This window comes from Somniosus microcephalus, unplaced genomic scaffold, assembly GCF_052327205.1.
Source record: "Somniosus microcephalus isolate GS21.2 unplaced genomic scaffold, FLI_Smic_1.0 unresolved_chr3, whole genome shotgun sequence".
Classification (NCBI taxonomy): Eukaryota; Metazoa; Chordata; class Chondrichthyes; order Squaliformes; family Somniosidae; genus Somniosus; species Somniosus microcephalus.
Window position 1 is genome coordinate 63662692 of NW_028225181.1, and position 21689 is coordinate 63684380.

Genomic DNA, 21689 nt, shown 5'->3' on the forward strand with positions numbered 1-21689 from the left:
TGCTGGGGAAGGAGTTCAATGAAGATTCACCAGGCTGATACCTGGGATGGCAGGAATGACGTATGAGGAGAGATTGAGACGATTGGACTTGTACTCACTGGAGTTCAGAAGAATGAGAGGGGATCTCATTGAAACTTATAAAATTCTGACAGGACTGGACAGACTAGATGCAGGAAGGATGTTCCCAATGGTCGGGGAGTCCAGAACCAGGGGTCACAGTCTAAGGATACGGAGTAAGCCATTTAGGACAGAAATGAGGAGGAATTTCTTCACCCAGAGAGTGGTGAACCTGTTGAATTCCCTACCACAGAAGGCAGTCGAGGTCAATACATTAAATATATTCAAGAAGGAGTTGGATATATTTCTTAAGGCTAAAGAGATCAAGGGGTATGGGGAGAAAACAGGGACCGGGTACTGAATTTTGATGATCAGCCATGATCGCATTGAATGGCGGAGCAGGCTGGAAGGGCCGAATGGCCTACTCCTGCTCCTATCTTCTATATTTCTATGTTTGTATGTTTCTATGCTTCAGTTTGAGCTGGAGTGGAGATGGAGGAGAAGCTGCTGGGTTTAACCCCCAGGAGGGCCCAACAATTTCCAATGTGAGACTGTCAAGGGAGGTGGATTCTAGGGGAGATTAGGTTGTTAAACAGACACTGTCCGTACAATGTAAAAGAGTATTGTTTTAGGAACAAGTATTTCTGTACAGGCTTTTAATCCAGTTTACATCTACAGATTTGTTTTAATTCATTCTTGGGATGTGGGCGTAGCTCGCAAGAGCAGCAAATATTGCCAATCCCCAGTTTCCCGTTGAGAAGGGGGTGGTGAGTCGCCTTCTTGAACTACTGCAGTCCGTGTGGTGAAGGTATTCCCACAATGTTGTTCGGTAAGGAGTTCCAGGATTATGACCCAGTAACTATGAATATATCTGAGTCAGGATGGTGTGTGACTTGGAGGGGAACTTGGATGTGATGGTGCTCCCATACAACATCTGCCCTTGTGCTTCTAGGTGGTGGAGGTTGCGGGTTTTGGAGGTTCTATCAAAATTCTGGTCGAGTTGCAGATGTATAAAGTTCCTTTCCTTCGGCCCCTCCCCCTCCCCCCTCCCACTCCCACCGCTCTCTCTCCTCCCATAGAGGCCAGAGTCTTGTGTAGGCCCAGACCAGGTGGTGGATTCCCTTCCCTGAAGGACATTAGTGAATCAGTTGGGTTTTTATGACAATCCGGCAGCTTTCATGGTCACTTTTTTCTAGTGCCGGCCCACCAAATGAACAGATTCACTGAGCTCAATTTCACAACCTGCCATTGTGGGTTGTCTCTCACGCTCCCTGTATTAAATTAATTTTACAGTGCACTGGAAGGGGAGGATTTACAGATGGTAAGTTCAAACCAAACCTCACTTCAAGATCTGACAGAGTCACTCGACTCATCGGATCTGAATATCACCGGCCTCTGAACATGGAAGCACAGAGCACCGTTCACAGCGGGGAGAAACCGTACACGTGTTCTGTGTGTGGACGAGGCTTCAGCCATTCCTCTGGCCTATCGAGACACAAGCGCATTCACACCGGGGAGAGGCCGTTCACCTGCTCTGAGTGTGGGAAGGGATTCACTAATTCATCCAACCTGCTGACACACCAGCGTGTTCACACCGGGGAGAGGCCGTTCACCTGCTTCGAGTGTGGGAAGGGATTCACTGATTCATCCAACCTGCTGACACACCAGCGTGTTCACACCGGGGAGAGGCCGTTCACCTGCTCTGAGTGTGGGAAGGGATTCACTAATTCATCCAACCTGCTGACACACCAGCGTGTTCACACCGGGGAGAGGCCGTTCACCTGCTTCGAGTGTGGGAAGGGATTCACTGATTCATCCACCCTGCTGAATCACCAGCGAGTTCACACTGAGGAGAGACCTTTTAACTGCTCGGACTGTGGGAAGTGCTATAAAGGTTCCGGGGAACTGATACGCCATCAACGTGTTCACACTGGGGAGAGACCGTTCACCTGCTCTCACTGCGGGACTGGTTTCAGGCGATCATCTGAGCTCATGGTACACCAGCGCACTCACACTGCAGAGATGCCGTTCAGGTGCTCTCACTGCGGGACTGGGTTCAGGCAGTCATCTGCGCTCACTGTCCACCAGCGCACTCACACTGGGGAGAGGCCGTTCACCTGCTCCATGTGTGGGAAGGGATTCACTCAGTCATCCCACCTGCTGAGACACCAGCGAGTTCACACTGGGGAGAGGCCGTTCACCTGCTCTGAGTGTGGGAAGGGATTCACTCAGTCATCCACCCTGCTGAGACACCAGCGAGTTCACAAGTGACTGCAGGGGTTGGATTCTGTTGTTGCTGCTGTTAATCACATCCAGGACTGAACCATGTTCATTCTGACAGTTGGGGATTGTTTCTGTTGATGTTAAACTCCAGCCCAGTTCCCGGAGTTATTAATATTCTGGATAGATGTCAAATAAATCAACTTTGTTTTAAACACATTGTTGTAGATTTTTCTCTTTCCCACCTGAGTGTTTAGCATCACCTGGCTGGAGCTCAGAAAGGACAATCTGGGGGAGGATCGTACGGCGGGAGCAGAACTCCAGCCTGGACACAGTCCTTCAGGGCCACACTGAGAGGGGCAAATGGCACTTGGTCTTTCTTGTCTCTCTTCACTGACAGCAAAGTTGCCGTGCGGGTTAATCTCGAGGTGTGTGAGAAATGTATCCCAGCCGCTCTCTGCCATGGTTCAGAGCTGCTAGGCACGGAACAGAAGGTTCCTTTAGGAATGTACCCCAGTGCTTTTTTTTTAATGGCCTTATTAACCTGTGTTGCTACTTTTAGTGATTTGTGTATCTGTATCCCTGGATCTCTCTGCTCCTCCAGCCCATTTAGACTCTTAGGGGGAAATTCGGTGGCGCCCCCTTTGGGTCGCTAACATCACCGGAGCAAATTTTAGCCCCCTGAAAAAGTTAGCGCCCCTGCGCATTAAATTCAGTGGTAGCGCCCCAGGCAGGAGGCGGGGTGCTACTGGAGGCGCTCCTCTCCCTCTTGAGGTGCTACCAGTGAATTTCACGGTGCTTTGTGTAACAGCGCCACGCCCGTCAGCACATAGCACCGCGTCATAGCAGACCTCTCTCCCTGATTGAAGCAGAGGGGCCTAGCACTGCGCACACCGCGGCCCTGCTGGACCACCAGGGAGCGGGGTGTCAGATCAAGAGGAACGCCGGGCTGTGCGATCACAGCCAACACCCCGAAGTAGGAAGGGGGCAGGTGCTGGCAGTCGGCCAAAATTAAAATTTGCCGCCCGACACCTGCCCTTTAACTGGTGTCGCCGCGGCTGCAGGAATGACCCCTGACCCTGTCTGACATATCGTCCGGCGATAGGTCAGGGGTCGCAAACCAAGGTTGCAGCCGGGGTGCTGTGCATGGCGATGATATCATTGCCGGCGGTGCAGTGCCGTGGGGAGCTACGGACTACCTCCGCCACTAACCTCCCGCTGAATATCGCGGGAGGCACAAAGCAACCCAATTTTACCCCCTTGTCCAAGTAGTGTGTGGCCTCCTTATTCTTCCCACCAAAACACACCACCTCACACTGATCTATAGTGAAATTCATTAACACACCACCTCACACTGATCTATAGTGAAATTCATTAACACACCACCTCACACTGATCTATAGTGAAATTCATTAACACACCACCTCACACTGATCTATAGTGAAATTCATTAACACACCACCTCACACTGATCTATAGTGACATTCATTAACACACCACCTCACATTGATCTATAGTGAAATTCATTTGCCAATTACACGCCCATTCTGAAATTTATTAATGTCTTCTTGCATTTTGTCTTCCTCAGTATTAACTCTACCTCCCAATTTGGTGTCATCGACAAATTTTGAAATTGTACCTCTTATTCCCAAGTCCAAATCGTTTATGTAAATGGTGAACAATAGTGATCCCAGCGCCGATCCCTGTGGAACACCACTTCCCACCTTTTGCCAGTCTGAGTAGCTACTCCCAACCCCTACTCTCTGTTTTCTGTTTTGTAACCAGCTTGCTATCCATAAACAGTATGTAAGATCGACAAGATGACCAAGGTCAGGCCGTGTGGAGTGAAGGGCCAGGCAGCAGAATGGATGGAAAGATGGCTACAAAACAGAAATCAGAGGGTTGGAGTTAAGGGAAGTTTGTTGCGATCTTTCCATCCATTCTGCTGCCTGGCCCTTGACTCCACACGGCCTGACCGTGGTCATCTTGTAGACCGTACATACTGCAGACTCAGTGAACCAGTGGTGGAGGGGGTGGATATTGAGTCCTGTGGCAGGGGCGCTGATGAAGTGGATTTCTCTGTGAGTTTTGAGGCATCGCTAGTGGCGTTTTTCACCTCTTTCCACTTTAAAAAAAAACCTTGCTGCCAGTTTATTAAAGCCATTAACAGCTGCTCGGGTGGGACACACCAATAAATGAGGCGTTGTTTCCCTCAGAATGACAGGCCTGAACCCGAGTTAGAAAACATTTAGTAATTAAACCAGACTGGGCGGGGCCTGAGGTGCGAGTTAGTGATGGAAAATTGGTGGCCAGCGTACTTCACACCAGGGCTGAGGATCCGGGGACTCGGGTTTCTGTGTCATTTATTGATTAATTTTGTTTATTGCCCAATCTCAATCAGACTGGCGGGTCATCTTGCTGTCTGACGGAGGCGAGGGTCCCCAGTGGAGGGCTCTCTATGCGGGAGTCCTGCCCTGCATCATTGGGGATCTGGGGTGGAGACTGTTGCAGGGAGCTGTCGTGTGCAACAGTTTCTAAGCTCCTTTCCGGACTCCAAGGTCAGATGTATTTTTTGCAGCCTAGAGGAGCTCACGGGCCGTGTATATATTCAGTGTGACAGGTTGCAGCCCCTGTGTAGTTACCTGAAGGGGCTGCTCCTCAACTCTTGGTTACACTTTAGCCCCACGCTCCTAATCTGTGGCCGCCCGGTGCGGAGGTGGGTGGGTAAGTCGGAGGATCTTCTCCTGGACCTGCTCTTGGGCCTGGTGAAAACAGCAATTTGTAGGTCCAGGATGGGCGGGGCCCATGGGGTGGGGTCACTCTGGCTGCCTGCCTCTCTCCCGTGGTCTTGTCCGTTCCTGGGTGGCCCTGGAGAGGGAGCAGGCGGTGCTTTGACCGGTACGCTTGATGCCTTCTGTGACCGGTGGGCACCTCAGGTTAAAGAGGGTATGATTAAGAAGTTTGCAGATGATACTAAAATCGGCTGTGTGGTTGATACTGAAGGAGGAAGCTGCAGACTGCACGAAGATATCAATACATTGGTCAGGTGGGCAGAACAGTGGCAAATGGAATTCAATCCGGGGAAGTGTGAGGTAATGCATTTGGGGAGGACTAACAAGGAAAGGGAATACACATTAAATGGTAGGACACTGAGTAGTGTAGAGGAACAAAGGGACCTTGGAGTGCATGTCCACAAATCCCTGAAGGTAGCAGGCCAGGTAGATAAGGTGGTTAAGAAGGCATACGGAATGCTTGCCTTTATTAGCCGTGGCATAGAATACAAGAGCAGGGGGGGTTATGCTTCAACTGTATAAAACACTAGTTAGGCCTCAGCTAGAATACTGCGTGCAGTTCTGGTCACCACATTACAGGAAAGATGTGATTGCACTAGAGAGGGTACAGAGGAGATTTACAAGGATGTTGCCAGGAGTAGAGAATCTTAGCTATGAGGAAAGACTGGATAGGCTGGGTCTGTTTTCCTTGGAACAGAGGAGGCTGAGGGGAGACCTTATTGAGGTGTATAAAATTATGAGGGACATAGATAAAGTGGATAGAAAGGACCTATTTCCCTTAGCAGAGGGGTCAAAAACCAGGGGCCACAGATTTAAAGTAATTGGGGGAAGGTTTAGAGAGGATTTGAGGGGAAATGTCTTCACCCAGAGGGTGGTGGGGGTCTGGAACTCACTGCCTGAAAGGGTGGTAGAGGCAGGAACCCCAACCACATTTAAAAAGTACTTGGATGTGCACTTGGGATGCTTTACCCTGCAGGGCTACGGACCAAGAGCTGGGAAGTGAGATTAGGCTGGATCGCTCTTTGTTGGCTGGCGCGGACACGATGGGCTGAAATGGCCTCCTTCCGTGCTGTAACTTTCTATGATTCTAAGTGGCAATAATCGATCCTCACAGTCACATTATGATTGAATTATTATTTGTGAGTGTCGCTGTATTGTACAGTTATTATTCATAGAATAGATTCACAGAGACTTACAGCACAGAAGGAGGCCATTCGGCCCATCGTGCCTGTGCCGGCTCTTTGAAAGAGTCATCGTGTTTAGTCCCACATCCTCACTTTTTGTCCGTAACCCTGTCAGTTGCTCAAGTTCCCGTCCAACTCTGCTTTACAATTATTAACGGAATCAGCTTCCACCATCTTTTCAGGTCGAGTGTTCCAGATCCCCACAACTCTGAGTGGAAACATTTCTCCTCATCTCTCCTCTAGATCTTCTGTCAATATTGTTGAATCTTTGACCTCTAGTTATTGACCCACTCACCAGAGCGAATGTTTCTTTCCCAATTTATTCTATCAAAATCGCTCACCATCTTGAAAATCTCTATTAAATCACCTCTGAACCTTCTCTGTTCCAAGGAGGACAGTCCGAACTTAGAACATAAGAAGTAGGAGCTGGAGTCGGCCATACGGCCCCTCGGGCCTGCTCCGCCATTCAATAGGATCATGGCTGATCCGAACCTAGACTCACGTCCACTTCCCTGCCCGCTCCCCGTAACCCCTTGTATTGTTCCACGGAAGCTCAACGTAAACTCGAGGAACAGCACCTCATCTTCCGATTAGGCAGTCTGCAGCCTTCCGGACTCAATATCGAGTTCAACAATTTCAGATCATAAGCTCGGCCCCCATTTCATTTTCTCTTGTAATTGTTCCACTCCTTTTCCCCCCCCCCCTTTCCTTTTGTTTCTCTCTCACACCTGGCAGCTATCTCTTGCCCTGCCAGTACACTTTACACCTAATCCCAGCCTATTACTATCTCGTCTAGCTTCTAATCTCTTTTACTTCTTTTGTTTCTTTTATTCTTTTGTCCGATCGCAGCCCTGCCTCCGATCTAGTTTCTTTTCTTTTCAGTTTTGAAGAAGGGTCCAACCCGAAACGTCAACTCAAATTTCTCTCCACGGATGTTGCCTGACCTGCTGAGTTTTTCCAGCATTTTCTGTTGTTACTCCATAACCCCTAATTCCCTTATCAGCTAGGAAACTGTCTATCTCCGTTTTAAATTTATTTAATGTTGCAGCTTCCACAACTCTCTGAGGTAGCAAATTCCATAGATTTACTACCCTCTGAGTGAAGAAGTTTCTCCTCATCTCAGTTTTGAAAGGGCAGCCCCTTATTCTAAGATTATGCCCCCTAGTTCTAGTCTCACCCATCAGTGGAAACATCCTCACCGCATCCACCCGATCAAGCCCCCTCACAATCTTATATGTTTCGATAAGATCGCCTCTCATTCTTCTGAATTCCAATGAGTAGAGGCCCAACCTATTCAACCTTTCCTCATAAGTCAACCCCCTCATCTTCGGAATCAACCGAGTGAACCTTCTCTGAACTGCCTCGAGAGCAAGTATATCTTTTCTTAAATATGGAAACCAAAACTGTACGCAGTATTCCAGGTGTGGCCTCACCAGTCTGTCAATATGCTTCTATTATGATCTCTTGATCTGTGGCCATAAAAACCTTCAGTCTCAGCCCTTATTATAGAATAATAGATGGAGTATATTCTTTGTGGCTTACACAATACTGCCTGAGCAATTTGGACTTCTGCTTAAAGCCCAAATCATAAGGCAATAGAATGTACCAGGACAACCCTACTGGATTATTAATTTCAATTAATTTTATTACTTTTCCAACCTCTCCTCATAACTGAAGTCCCTCATCCCGGGTAACATCCTGGTAAACCTCCTCTGGGCCCTTTCTAAGGCCTTTACACCTTTCCTCAAGTGTGGGGCCCAGACTTGTCCACAACACTCCAGCTGAGGCCTAACCTGTGATTTATGAAGTTCCAGCATCATCTCTTTGCTTTTATATTCTATTCCTCTGTTTATAAAGCCAAGTAACCCATTATTGGTTGTTTAATATCTGTGGGGCACTGGGGCACTTGCCTTCATGGGTTTTGCTCCCGTCTGGTGTCACTGGGGCAACTCAGAGTCACCCCTACAGGTGGTGAAAAATGGCCCAATCTCAATTGGATGACAAAGATGAGGAGAAATGTTTTCACTCAGAGAGTTGTTGGGATCTGGAACGCTCAGGGAGCGGGTTAATGAACCCCAGGATCCCTGATAGCCAGCCAGGATCTTGTGCTGCTGCTGTGCCAGAAGAGAGGAGAGGAGAGGGGAGGAGAGGATAGGTCTCTCTCTCTCTCTGTCCAGGAGGAGAGACCACATCTGTTGCTGCTGCAGCTACTATTGGGGTGCCAGAGCAGAGGAGAGACCAGGAGACCAGACCAGAGCTAACAACAAAGGGAAGCCATTCCATCACTGTTCCCTCAACTGGTCTCCATTACAGGAGAGGGAGAGAGGGGAGATAAACGAACATCCTACATCTGTTCAGAAGGAGGGACAGCCATTGGAAAACTTCTACAGGTGGGTGTCTCATGGTGCACTCTCATAAAGACTTTGTATTTAAGTCGGGGGAGGAAAGAAGAAGGAGAAGAAAACATCTAGGGGTGTGTGTGACTCTTGTAAAAACTAGGCCACACACACCACTAGCAAACACCCCTCCCTATTGCTTGACCTGGGACAGCTGGAGCTGCCCAGGTGAAGTCATCATTTAATTATCACATCGTTAAGACCTGGTGGTGGACTGAGCCTGGGCATCTCCAGCTTTATTTTCCCAGGTGAAGACATCTTCTCCCCCCACAAGAAGACCATCAATAGAGACTTATTTTTTGGAGAGTGCACCCCTGCGAGCAACCACCCACCATCTTGAGTGGAGACCCAGCCCCTGCGGCCTCCCTCCTTCCCACACCCCCTTTCTCTCTCTCTTTGCCTCTCTCTTTGTCTCTCTCTAAAGAGGCACCTCATATCCATTAATTGCACATTGTGCAGAGGGGAGAAGGCCCCTCTCCCAATGTAATGAACAAGGGGAGAGGTGTGCCTTCACTTTTAAAGCTCCCTCTGCTCAGGGAAAACAACCACTGAGGCCATTAACATCACCAGGCCTGTGACTTGGGGTGGGTGTAGCCCTTTATAATAAGCACCCCACGATGGTGACCACATCATCGCCGGTGACGGGGCCAGCAAGGTCATACACAAGTGTGGCAGCCACGGCCAAGGCTGCTCCCGCTGCTTCTGCTGCCCCGTCACCTTTCCGCCTTCTCACTAAAAAACACAGGGCGAAGAGCTACACTCACCCCAACATGACTGTCGAAGCATGCGTGAAGGCCATGGCTGAGGTTGTCAGCCCTTCAGCCATCGTCATCGCCTCGAAAATGTATGGCAAGGCTGTGTTCTTCCTGGCATCAGAGCGGGCGGTGTCCCTGGCCGTAACCAAGGGGCTCACCGTGGGCGGGACCATCCTGCCGGTGGATCCTCTCGAGGCCACCGTGCAGAGGATCCTCTTATCAAATGTCCCGCCCTTTGTTGCGGCTGAGCTCCTCCCCCACCTACGTCAACTGGGGGAGGTGAGGTCGGGGTTCACACCGATCCCGCTCGGATGCAGAGAGGCCAGCCTCCGGCACGTCTTCTCCTTCCGGCGCCAGCTTTTTGTTCAGCTGGCGTGGGAGGAGGACACCGAGGGCACTTTTATTGTGTGCCACGAGGGGGCTGCCCTCCGTGTCTTTTGGACGTTGGACGGTGTGCGGTGCCACGCCTGTAAGGAGGTGGGGCACGTACGAAAGAACTGCCCCGCCTCCAAGGCCGCCAGATCATCTGAGGCGGCCAAGGCTGGCACCGCCACCGCTCCCCCCCCCGATTCTGTCTGCGCGTCCTCAACACCTGATGCGCGGTCGACGTCAGAGGCCAACGCCATCACAGCCCCCGGCGGGGGGGAGGGAGAGCGTCCGAGCGAAGGGAAGGTGCAGAAGCAGATGAAGCACTTTAGGGCAGGTCTCCACGGTGAGCACACGGATATGGACGATCTGCTGGAACTTACGCCCACATACCTTGCGCTGGTGGCGGCGGAGTCTCGGAGTTTGGGGTCCTCGTGCCCGGGCCCATGATCGCAACTGCTGAGGTGGAAGAATTAAGACCTGCGACCGGACTCGGGCTCGAGGGACCCGAGCAACCCGCTCGATGGGAGGGAGCGGAGGAGGCGGCCTCGGTGGGTATGGAGGTCTCCAGCCTTCGTGTCTCTCCATAACAAAAAGGAGGCGCGAGTCCCTGGGAGAGGACCACGCGGAGGGAATTGTCGCCCGCCGTGTGTGCTGCGCCCCCCCTACTATTACCATCATCTATATTCGGCAGGAGTTGCCTGTCCCTCGGGAGGGTACGACAGATGAGTCTGTCCCGCCTGTGCCTCCCAGGGATGGGGAAGAGACCCTGTGCATTGGGGGGGACCGTGGATCTACCCGCGGAGGAAATAACAAAAGAACCATTACATCTCGCCATGTTGGACGCCCTGGAGACTGGGGTGGGCGAGGCCAGTGAGGCTGAGCTCACCCAGGACAGTCTGGACCATTCCCAGGCGCTGCTCGACATGGCCGAGGAATGTATTCAAGCTCCCCAGTCCGCTGGGTCGGTGGCTGATGGTGGTGAGGGGGAAGACCCGCTGACTCCGTCTCCGATGTTGTCACCGGGGATGTTGGGGGAAATGGGGATAGTGTTCTCCCCGGTTTCCCCATGCACCCCGGTGCCTGGGGTGGAAGGGGAACCCGAACCGCCGCCGCCTCCTGACGCGGCAACTCCGGAGGAGCCCAGGGAGGAATCCTCTGCCGCCAATCCTGGGGGTGGGATCGAGACAGAGGTGGGTCTGGCTGATGACGACCTCCCGGAGGAGGACGGGGACCCGGCGGAGAGCACCGAGGATGAGTCAGACTCCGTCACCAGTGAGGCAGCGGATACCCTCGTGCCCCCCTCCAGGTACCCCCTCATCCCCATTGTGAAACTCCGGGACTTCCTGGCTGCATGCCGGGGTCGCCCTGGCAAAATCCGGATGGCCCTAGACAGATGGTCAGATCTGCCGCTGCTCGTCGGCTCTGTTCGTGCCGCTGTCAAATCCATGGGTGCGGACGAGGGCGCGGGGCTGTGCGAGCAGCGTCGGATCAACAAGTTCCTCGCTGGACTGTTGAGGGAGTGGCGGTCGACAAACGGCCGCTCTCCCTCCTCCCGTTAGGTTAAGTAGAGGTTGCACTATGCTCTTGTCATGAAGATAACCATAGCCAGCCTCAACATCAACGGCAGCAGAGATGCACGCCGTAGATTTAATAACTTCTCGGTCCTCCGGGACGGGAGGTATGCGGTGTGCTTCCTGCAAGAAACCCACACCGTTACGGAGGGCGAGGCCACGTGGCTCCTGGAGTGGATAGGAGGGGTCAGCATGAGTCACCTCTCCAACTATTGCAGCGGGGCGGCTATCTTGCTGGCCCCGCATTTTCAGCCGGAGATCTTGGGGGTCAAGAAGCATGTGCCGGGCCGTTTGCTCCAGGTCACTGTTCACCTGGGGGGCATGCCGCTCCATCTAGTGAATGTGTACGTCCCTCAGGCCAGTGCGCAGCAAGTGCGCTCCTTTGAAGAAGTGTCTGCTCTTCTGGGCTCCATCGACGTTGGCGAGTGCGTCATCTTGGGGGGGGGATTTTAATTGTACCCTTGAGGCGAGGGACCGTTCGGATCCCCCGTACAGCCTGGCGGCGATGGAAAAGTTGAGGGACCTGGTCGGGTCCTTCGACTTGGTGGACGTCTGGCGAAATCTCCATCCCGACTCCAGCGCCTTCACTTATGTGAGGTCTGGAGGAGGAAGGTCCAGAATTGACCGCCTTTACATTTCCCGGGCGTACGTCTCCTGCATTCCGGCGGCTTCCATGTGGCCGGTGCCTTGCATGGACCACCACCTGGTGTGGGCGGAGCTCGTTCTGTTACACACACGGGGGGGGTCCGCGTACTGGCATTTTAACAACCTGCTGCTGGAGGACGAGCGGTTCCAGGATTTGTTTCATCGGTTCTGGGCCGACTGGAGAAGGAAGGGGGGGTGCTTCCCCTCCTTGAGGCTATGGTGGGACGTGGGCAAGGCTCACGTCCATCTCTTCTGTCAGGAGTACGCGAGGGGGTCGACCAAGAGGCGGGAGGCCCAGGTCGGGCGGTTGGAGAGGGAGGTGCTCAACCTGGAGTCCCGTCTCGGTCAAGTCGTCAATGACCCGGCCCTGCAGAAGGTGTACGAAGAGAAGAAGGGCGCGCTGAAGGACCTACAGCTCGTCGAGTCCCGAGGCGTGTATGTGTGGTCGCGGATCCAGATCCTCCGGGACCTGGCCCGTGGCTCCCCCTCCTTCTACTCGCTGGAAAAAAGATGGGGGGTCCGTAAGCAGCTCTTGGGGCTGCTGGCTGATGACGGATACCTGGTCTCGGATCCGGAGGGGATCAGCGCGGAGACCCGGGCCCATTACGGAGCTCTGTTCTCTCCGGATCCGTCCAGCAAGGATGTGCGCAGAGTTTTGTGGGAGGATCTGTTGAAGGTTGGCCCGGAGGGCGCCGAAAAATTGGACGCTCCGCTAAGCTTGGCGGAGCTGACCGGCGCCCTCAGCCAGCTCTCGAGGGGAAAGTCCCCGGGGCTGGATGGGCTAACCGTGGAGTTCCACAGGGCGTTCTGGGACGTCCTGGGGGGTGACTACGCGTGGGTCCTGGGGGAACATCTGGCAACCGGGGAGATGCCCCTCTCGTGGCGCAGGGTGGTCATTGTCCTGCTGCCTAAGAGGGGCAATCTCAGCCTTTTAAAAAACTGGTGCCTGATTTCCCTCCTTAGCACGGATTGTAAAATTATTGCCAGGGCCATGTCTGCCCGCCTTTGCACCGTGCTGGCCCACATGATCCACCCCGACCAGTCCTACACGGTCCCAGGCCGGACTATCCACGATAACATCCATCTGGTTCTGGACCTGGTCCAACATTCCCAGAGGCCTGGTCTGTCGGTCGCCTTCCTTTCCCTGGATCAGGAGAAAGCATTCGACAGGGTGGATCACGGGTATCTCTTCGGGGCTCTGCGTGCATTCGGGTTCGGGATGCATTTCATCACCCGGATCCGACTTCTGTACGCCGCCGCGGAGTGTCTGATTAAAGTTAACGGGTCTTTGACGGCGCCCATTCGCTTCGGGAGGGGGGTGCATCAGGGATGCGTCAGTTATACGCCGTCTGCCTGGAGCCTTTCATGCGCCTCTTGCGGAAGAGGTTGATGGGACTGGCTGTGCAAGTGCCGGGCATGGAAGTCGTCCTCTCGGCTTATGCCGATGACGTGCTCCTCATGGTCACGGATCCCGCTGACTTGCGGAGGATCCGAGAATGCCAGCAGATTTACTCGGACGCATCCTCCGCCAGGATCAACTGAGAGAAATGTTCTGGACTCCTGGTGGGCCAGTGGCGGGTGGACTCCCTGCCAGAGGAGTTCACGCTCTACAATCACCCGTCCCGATCGGTCCGCAATGCGCATGCTCAGCGCACAAAACCCCGTGGTTGGAACATCGGGCGCGCTTACGAAGCCACAACATCTGGTACATGTGAGCGGCTCAGGTGGGAGCGAGTCGGTGTTTCGCCTCAACCGTCAGGGAGGTGCGCATGCGCAGGACGCCCCAACATTCTTCCCGTCAGCAATCACTACCTCGTTTCTTTAACAAAAACAGAAAATGCTGGAAATACTCAGCAGGTCAGGCAGCATCTGTGGAGCCAGAAACAGATTTAACGTTTCAGGTCGATGACCTTTCGTCAGAACTGCTTGTTCTTTAGTGTCAGCCAGTGGCTCAGTGGGTAGCACTCTCGCCTCTGAGTCAGAAAGTTGTGGGTTCAAGTCCCACTCCAGAGACTTGAGCGCAAAAAATCCAGGCTGACACTCCAGTGCAGTGCTGAGGGAGTGTGGCACTGTCAGAGGTGCTGTTTTTTGGAGGAGACGTTAAACCGAGGCCCCGTCTGCTCTCTCAGGTGGACGTCAATGTTCCTATGGCACTATTTGAATAAGAGCAGGGGAGTTATCCCTGGTGTCCTAGCCAATGTGTTTATTCCTCAATCAACATAACAAAAAACATAGATTATCTGGTCATTATCAGATTGCTGTTTGTGGGAGCTTGCTGTGCGCTAATTGGCTGCTGCGTTTCCTACATTACAACAGTGACTACTTCATTGGCTGTAAAGCGCTTTGGGACGTCCAGTGGTGGTGAAAGGCGCTATAGAAATGCAAGTCTTTCTTACGTCATTGGTCTCACCAGCGCCCTCTTCTGGCTGATTGACAGCCGAGCATCCGCGCATGCGCACACGGGGCGGCGGTTTGGGCCGAGTCCGGCACAGCGACCCCTCCCGGTCACGAAGGGCAACAACCACGCATGCCCAGAGGACACCAACCCCCCTCACCCACACGGAGCTGCGCCTGCGCACTCGGATCCTGCCGGACGGAGTCGGCGCGGGCCATTCCGGGGAAAGGCCTTGGTGTCGGTTCCAGAGTCGCGATCGGTGACGCAAAGTGTGTTTTCTCCGCTCCGATTGGGTGGAGAATTGCGCGGGGTGGGGTGGGGGGGGTGGATCAGGAGAGAATAAAGAGAAATAGAAAAACCTGAGTCGGCAAGGCCACGGACCGAGCGGCGGCAGTTGGACGGCTCACGTGATCTCCACGGGGACACATGACCTGGGCTCGCGGCCTGATTGACGGGAGCTTCCGACCAATAGAGAGCGAGCGGGGCGGGGCTGGAGGAGCGAGCCGGGGGCGGGTCCTCCAACCAATTGGGGAGCCCGAGGGGCGGGACTAGCGCCGGCTGATTGTCTGATCCGCAGGGCAGCGAGTTTCTCAAGTCCCTTGTTCAGGGCCCGGGGCCAGGGGAGGCTGTGGGCCTTTATTCCCCTCATTGGACACAAGGCTCTTTGGCCCACAACACACTGGCTCAGGTTTTAATAGAGACTTTTTAAATTCATCAATAAAAGCAGATAAACCCTGTGCTTCTGTGGAACAAACTTTCTAATATTTTATAGAATCATAGAATGGTTACAGCACAGAAGGAGGCCATTCAGCCTGTCGAGTCCGTGCCAGCTCTCTGCAAGACCACTTCAGCTAGTCCCACTCCCCTCCCTTTCCCCGTAACCCTGCAAATGTCTTTACTTCAGGCACTTATCCAATTCCCTTTTGAAAGCTGTGATTGAATCTGCCTCCACCACCCTTTTAGGCAGTGCATTCCAGATCCTAACCACTCGCTGCGTAAAAAAGTTTTTCCTTATGTCGCCTTTGGTTCTTCTGCCAATCACCTTAAATCTGTGTCCTCTGGTTCTCAACCCTTCCGCCAATGGGAACAGTTTCTCTCTCTCTACTCTGTCCTGACCCCTCGTGATTTTGAACACCTCTATCAAATCTCCTCTCAATCTTCTCTGCTCTGAGGAGAACAACCCCAGCTTCTCCAGTCTATCCACGTAACTGAAGTCCCTCATCCCTGGAACCATTCTTGTAAATCTTTTCTGCACCCTCTCTGAGGCCTTCACATCCTTCATAAAGTGCGGGGCCCAGAATTGGACACAATACTCCAGTTGAGGCCGAACCAGTGTTTTATAAAGATTCATCATAACCTCCTTGCTTTTGGACTCTATGCCTCTATTTATTAAGCCCAGGATCCCGTATGCATTTTTAACTGCTTTCTCAACCTGCCCTGCCACCTTCAACGATTTGTGCACACATACCCCAGGTCTCTCTGTTCATGCACACATTTTAGACTTATACCCTTTAGTTTATATTGCCGCTCCTCGTTCTTCCTACCAAAATATATCAGTTTGCACTTTTCTGCGTTAAATTTCATCTCCCATGTGTCCGCCCATTCCACCAGCATGTCTATGTCCTCTTGAAGTCTATCACTATCCTCCTCACTGTTCCCTATACTTCCAAGTTTTGTGTTATCTGCATATTTTGAAATTGTGCACTGTACACCCAAGTCTAAGTCATTAATATATATCAAGAAAAGCAGTGGTCCTAGTACCGACCCCTGGGGAATACCACTGTGTACCTCCCTCCTTTCCGAAAAACAACCGTTCACCACTACTCTCTGTTTCCTGTCACTTTGCCAATTTCATATCCATGCTGCCACTGTCCCTTTTATTCCATGGCCTTCAACTTTGCTGGCAAGCCTATTATGTGGTTCTTTGTCGAACGCCTTTTGGAAATCCATGTACACCACATTAACCACATTGCCCTCATTAACCATTTCTGTTACCTCATCAAAAACTCAATCAGAATCAGAGCGGCCGGGCCCGGCGGACATGCGGCCAGGGCTCCGGCACCAGGAATCCCAGGGTGCAGCACCTCCCCCATCCGAGCCGCCGCTTCCCGGTTTCTTCAGCCGGTTCCACTGAGTCCGACTCAGGAAAAAGAACAGGAGCCAGGCTCCCAGAATGGCCCGCGGCCCCGGGGAGCATACGCACTCTCAGCGGGTAAATAAGCACGTTGGATAGAGCGGTTTCTGGGGCGTGGTGAATTGTGGGTGCTGCGGCCGCCATTAGTCAGCGGCTGTGGGGAAGAGTTTTATTGCAGGCTGACGGAAGGTAGGTCCCTGGCCGCCTGTGTAGGTCTTTTTGTTGCTTCATTGTTGAGGATGTAACTAGTAAAATAGATAAGGGAGAACCAGTGGATGTTCTGTATTTGGACTTTCAGAAGGCTTTCGATAAGGTCCCGCATAAGAGATTAGTGTGTAAAGTTAAGGCACCTGGGATTGGGGGCAAGGTATTGGCTTGGATAGAGAACTGGTTGGCAGACAGAAAGAAAAGAGTTGGAATAAAGGGGTCTTTTTCCGAATGGCAGGCAGTGACTAGTGGGGTACCGCAGGGATCGGTCCTTGGACCCCAGCTATTCACAATATATATTAATGATCTAGACAAGGGAACTAGATGTAATGTCTCCAAATTTGCAGACGACGCAAAGCTGGGTGGGCGTGTGTGCTGTGAGGAGGATGCCGAGAAACTACAGGATGATTTGGACAGGTTGTGTGATTGGGCAGAAGCATGGCAGATGCAATATAACATGGATAAATGTGAGGTAATCCATTTTGGTGGCAAAAACAGGAAGGCAGATTATTATCTGAATGGCAATAGATTGGGAGAAGGGGAAGTGCAACAAGACCTGGGTGTCCTTGTGCACCAGTCGCTGAAGATAAGCATGCAGGTACAGCAGGTGGTTAAGAAGGCAAATAGTATGTTGGCCTTCGTAGCGAGAGGGTTTGAGTACAGGAACAAGGATGCCTTGCTGCAGTTGTACAGGGCCTTGGTGAGACCACATCTTGAGTATGGTGTGCAGTTTTGGTCGCCTTATCTGAGGAAGGATGTTCTTGCCATGGAAGGAGTTCAATGAAGATTCACCAGGCTGATACCTGGGATGGCAGGAATGATGTATGAGGAGAGATTGGGACGATTGGGCTTGTACTCGCTGGAGTTTAGAAGAATGAGAGGGGATCTCATTGAAACTTATAAAATTCTGACAGGACTGGACAGACTAGATGCAGGAAGGATGTTCCTGATGGTCGGGGAGTCCAGAACCAGGGGTCACAGTCTAAGGTTACGGGGTAAGCCATTTAGGACAGAAATGAGGAGGAATTTCTTCACCCAGAGTGTGGTGAACCTGTGGAATTCTCTACCACAGAAGGCAGTAGAGGCCAATACATTAAATAGATTCAAGAAGGAGTTGGATATATTTCTTAAGGCTAAAGGGATCAAGGGGTATGGGGAGAAAGCAGGGACCGGGGACTGAATTTGGATGATCAGCCATGATCGCATTGAATGGCGGAGCAGACTCGAGGGGCCGAATAGCCTACTCCTTCTATGTTTCTATGTTTGTATGTTTCTATGTTTCAGTATGAGATGGAGGAGAAGCTGCTGGGTTTAACCCCCAGTACTTCTGAGCCCAGGAGGACCCAACAATTTCCAATGTGAGACTGTCAAGGGAGGTGGATTCTAGGGGCGATTAGGTTGTTACACAGACACTGTCCGTGCAATGTAAAAGAGTATTGTTTTAGGAACAAGTATTTCTGTACAGGCTTTTAATCCAGTTTACATCTACAGATTTGTTTTAATTCATTCTTGGGATGTGGGTGTAGCTAGCAAGAGCAGCAAGTACAGGAAACTTTCTGGTATCCGGCACTGACGGGACCGAGCTGGTGCCGGTCGATCAACACTGCCGGAGAAACGAGCGCTATAGTTAAAAGATACGGAGCTTCTGCGCTCCGTCTGAAGCAACAAACCCTGTTGCTTAGCAACAGCTTCACAATAGTCAGCGCAGCTTGCAAGCGTCTCTGTAGCTAAGCAACAGCTTCAGCTAGACGCTTGCAGAGCCACAAATGGAGAAAAAAAGCAGCTAAAAGTAAAAAAACTTACCTGAACCGACTCCTGAATTTTGCCGGTGGATAGAGCATTCCGGATATTTAACCTCCGTTTAAACGAAAGTTTCCTGTATTGCCGATCCCCAGTTTCCCGTTGAGAAGGGGCTGGTGAGTCACCTTCTTGAACTACTGCAGTCCGTGTGGTGAAGGTATTCCCACAATGTTGTTCGGTAAGGAGTTCCAGGATTATGACCCAGGAACGATGAATATATCTGAGTCAGGATGGTGTGTGACTTGGAGGGGAACTTGGAGGTGATGGTGCTTCCATACAACAGCTGCCCTTGTCCTTCTAGGTGGTGGAGGTCGCGGGTTTGGGATGTTCTATCAAAGTCCTGGTCGAGTTGCAGATGTATAAAGTTCCTTTCCTTCGCCCCCTCCCCCTCCCACTCCCACCTCTTTCTCTCTCTCTCCTCCCATAGAGGCCAGAATCTTGTGTAGGCCCAGGCCAGGTGGTGGATTCCCTTCCCTGAAGGACATTAATGAACCAGTTGGGTTTTTATGACAATCCGGCAGCTTTCATGGTCACTTTTGTCTAGTGCCGGCCCCACAAATGACCAGATTCACTGAGCTCAATTTCACAACCTGCCTTTGTTTTCTTGTGGGTTGTCTCTCAAGCTCCCTGTTTTAAATTAATTTTACAGGGCACTGGAAGGGGAGGATTTGCAGACAGGAAACTCAAACCAAACATCACGCCAAGATCTGACCGTCACTCGACTCATCGGATCGGAATATCATCGGCCTCTGAACATGGAAGCAAAAAGCACCGTTCACAGCGGGGAGAAACCGTACACGTGTTCTGTGTGTGGACGAGGCTTCAGCCAACCCTTTGGCCTATCGAGACACAAGCGCATTCACACCGGGGAGAGGCCGTTCACCTGCTCCGAGTGTGGGACGGGTTTCACTCAGTCATCCCACCTCCTGACACACCAGCGCACTCACACCGGGGAGAGGCCATTCACCTGCTCTGAGTGTGGGAAGGGATTCACTCAGTCATCCAACCTGCTGATACACCAGCATGTTCACACCGGGGAGAGGCCGTTCACCTGCTCTGAGTGTGGGAAGGGATTTACTCATTCATCCAACCTGCTGATACACCAGCGAGTTCACACTAATGAGAGACCTTTTAACTGCTCGGACTGTGGGAATTGCTTTAAAGGTTCCAGGGAACTGATGCACCATCAACGTGTTCACACTGACGAGAGACCGTTCAGGTGCTCGCATTGCGGGACTGGGTTCAGGCGATCATCTGAGCTCACTATACACCAGCGCACTCACACTGGGGAAAGGCCATTCACCTGCTCCATGTGTGGGAAGGGATTCACTCGTTCATCCACCCTGCTGATACACCAGCGAGTTCACACTGGGGAGAGGCCGTTCACCTGCCCTGAGTGTGGGAAGGGATTCACTCAGTCATCCCACCTCCTGACACACCAGCGCACTCACACCGGGGAGAGGCCATTCACCTGCTCTGAGTGTGGGAAGTTATTCACTGATTCATCCAATCTGCTGACACACCAGCGAGTTCACACTGGGGAGAGGCAGTTCACCTGCATTCAGTGTGGGAAGGGATTTACTCGCTCGTCCAACCTGCTGACACATCAGCGCGTTCACACCGGGGAGAGGCCATTCACCTGCTCCGTGTGTAGGAAGGGATTCACTAGCTCATCCCACCTCCTGACACACCAGCGAGTTCACAAGTGACTGCAGGGGGTGGATTCTGTTGTTGCTGCTGTTAATCACATCCAGGACTGAACCATGTTCATTCTGACCAGGTGGGGATTGTTTCTGCTGATGTTAATAACTCCGGGAATTGGGCTGGAGTTTAATATTCTGGATAGATGTCAAATAAATCAACTTTGTTTTAAACACATTGTTGTAGATTTTTGTCTTTCCCACCTGAGTGTTTAGCATCACCTGGCTGGAGCTCAGAAAGGACAATCTGGGGGAAGATCATACGGTGGGAACAGAACTCCAGCCTGGACACAGTCCTTCAGGGCCACACTGAGAGGGGCAAACGGCACTTTGGTCTTTCTTGTCTCTCTTCACTGACAGCAAAGTTGCCGTGCGGGTTAATCTCAAGGCGTGTGAGAAACGTGTCCCAGCCGCTCTCTGCCATGGGTCAGAGCTCCTAGACACGGAACAGAAGGCTCCTTTCGGAATGTACCCCAGTACTTTTTATTAATGGCCTTATTAACCTGTGTTGCTACTTTTAGTGATTTGTGTATCTGTGTCCCAGGATCCCTCTGCTCCTCCAGCCCATTTAGACTCTTAGGGGGAAATTCGGTGGCGCCCCCTTTGGGTCGCTAACGTCACCGGGGCTAATTTTAGCACCCCAAAAAAGTTAGCGCCCCTGCGCATTAAATTCAGCGGTAGCGCCCCAAGCAGGAGGCAGGGTGCTACTGGAAGCGCTCCCCTCCGTCTTGAGGAGCTACCAGTGAATTTCACGGCTCTTCGTGTAACAGCGCCACGCCCGTCGGCACAAAGCACTATGTCATAGCAGACCTCCCTCCCTGATGAAAGGGGAGGGGCCTAGCACTGCGCACACTGGGGCCCTGCTGGACCACCGGGGAGTGGGGTGTCGGATGAAGAGGAGCGCCGGGCTGTGCGATCGCGGCCGACACCCCGAAGAAGAAAGGGGAAGGGGGCAGGTGCTGGCAGTCGGCCAAAATAAAAAGTTACCGCCCGACACCTGCCCTTTAAGTGGTGTTGCCGCGGCTGCAGAAACGACCCCTGACCCTGTCGGTCATATCGTCCGGTGGTAGGTCAGGGGTCGCAACCCAAGGTTGCAGCTGGGGTGCTGCGCGTGACGATGACGTCATTGCCGGTGGTGCAGTGCCGCGGGAAGCTACCGACTACCTCTGCCGCTAACCTCCCACTGAATATCGTGGGAGGCACAAAGCAACCCAATTTCACCCCTTGTCCAAGTAGTGAGTGGCCTCCTTATTCTTCCCACCAAAACACACCACCTCACACTGATCTACAGTGAAATTCATTAACGCACCACCTCACACTGATCTACAGTGAAATTCATTAGCACACCACCTCACACTGATCTATAGTAAAATTCAATAACACACCACCTCACACTGATCTACAGTGAAATTCATTTGCCAATTGCACGCCCATTCTGAAATTTATTAATGTCTTCTTGCATTT

At 52.2% G+C, this 21689-nt stretch overlaps 2 protein-coding genes across 2 annotated transcripts in view; both read left to right on the top strand.

Moving 5' to 3' along the window:
* LOC147091640 (uncharacterized) overlaps positions 1 to 21689 on the top strand; it is a 267963-nt gene that overhangs the window by 221260 nt on the left and 25014 nt on the right. The gene's annotated exons all lie outside the window — the stretch shown is intronic.
* Positions 759 to 20356, top strand: LOC147091644 (uncharacterized). The gene is made up of 2 exons (XM_085976844.1): positions 759 to 2324; positions 19307 to 20356. The coding sequence occupies exons 1-2, from the start codon at positions 1459 to 1461 to the stop codon at positions 20232 to 20234; spliced, it is 1794 nt and encodes a 597-aa protein (XP_085832970.1). The 5' UTR covers positions 759 to 1458; the 3' UTR covers positions 20235 to 20356.

Coding starts and splice junctions, on each gene's coding strand:
- LOC147091644 (XM_085976844.1), top strand. CDS start 1,459: ATGGAAGCACAGAGCACCGTTCACAGCGGGGAGAAACCGTACACGTGT. Junction 2,325..19,306: donor AGACACCAGCGAGTTCACAA/GTGACTGCAGGG, acceptor CACCGTTCACAG/CGGGGAGAAACCGTACACGT.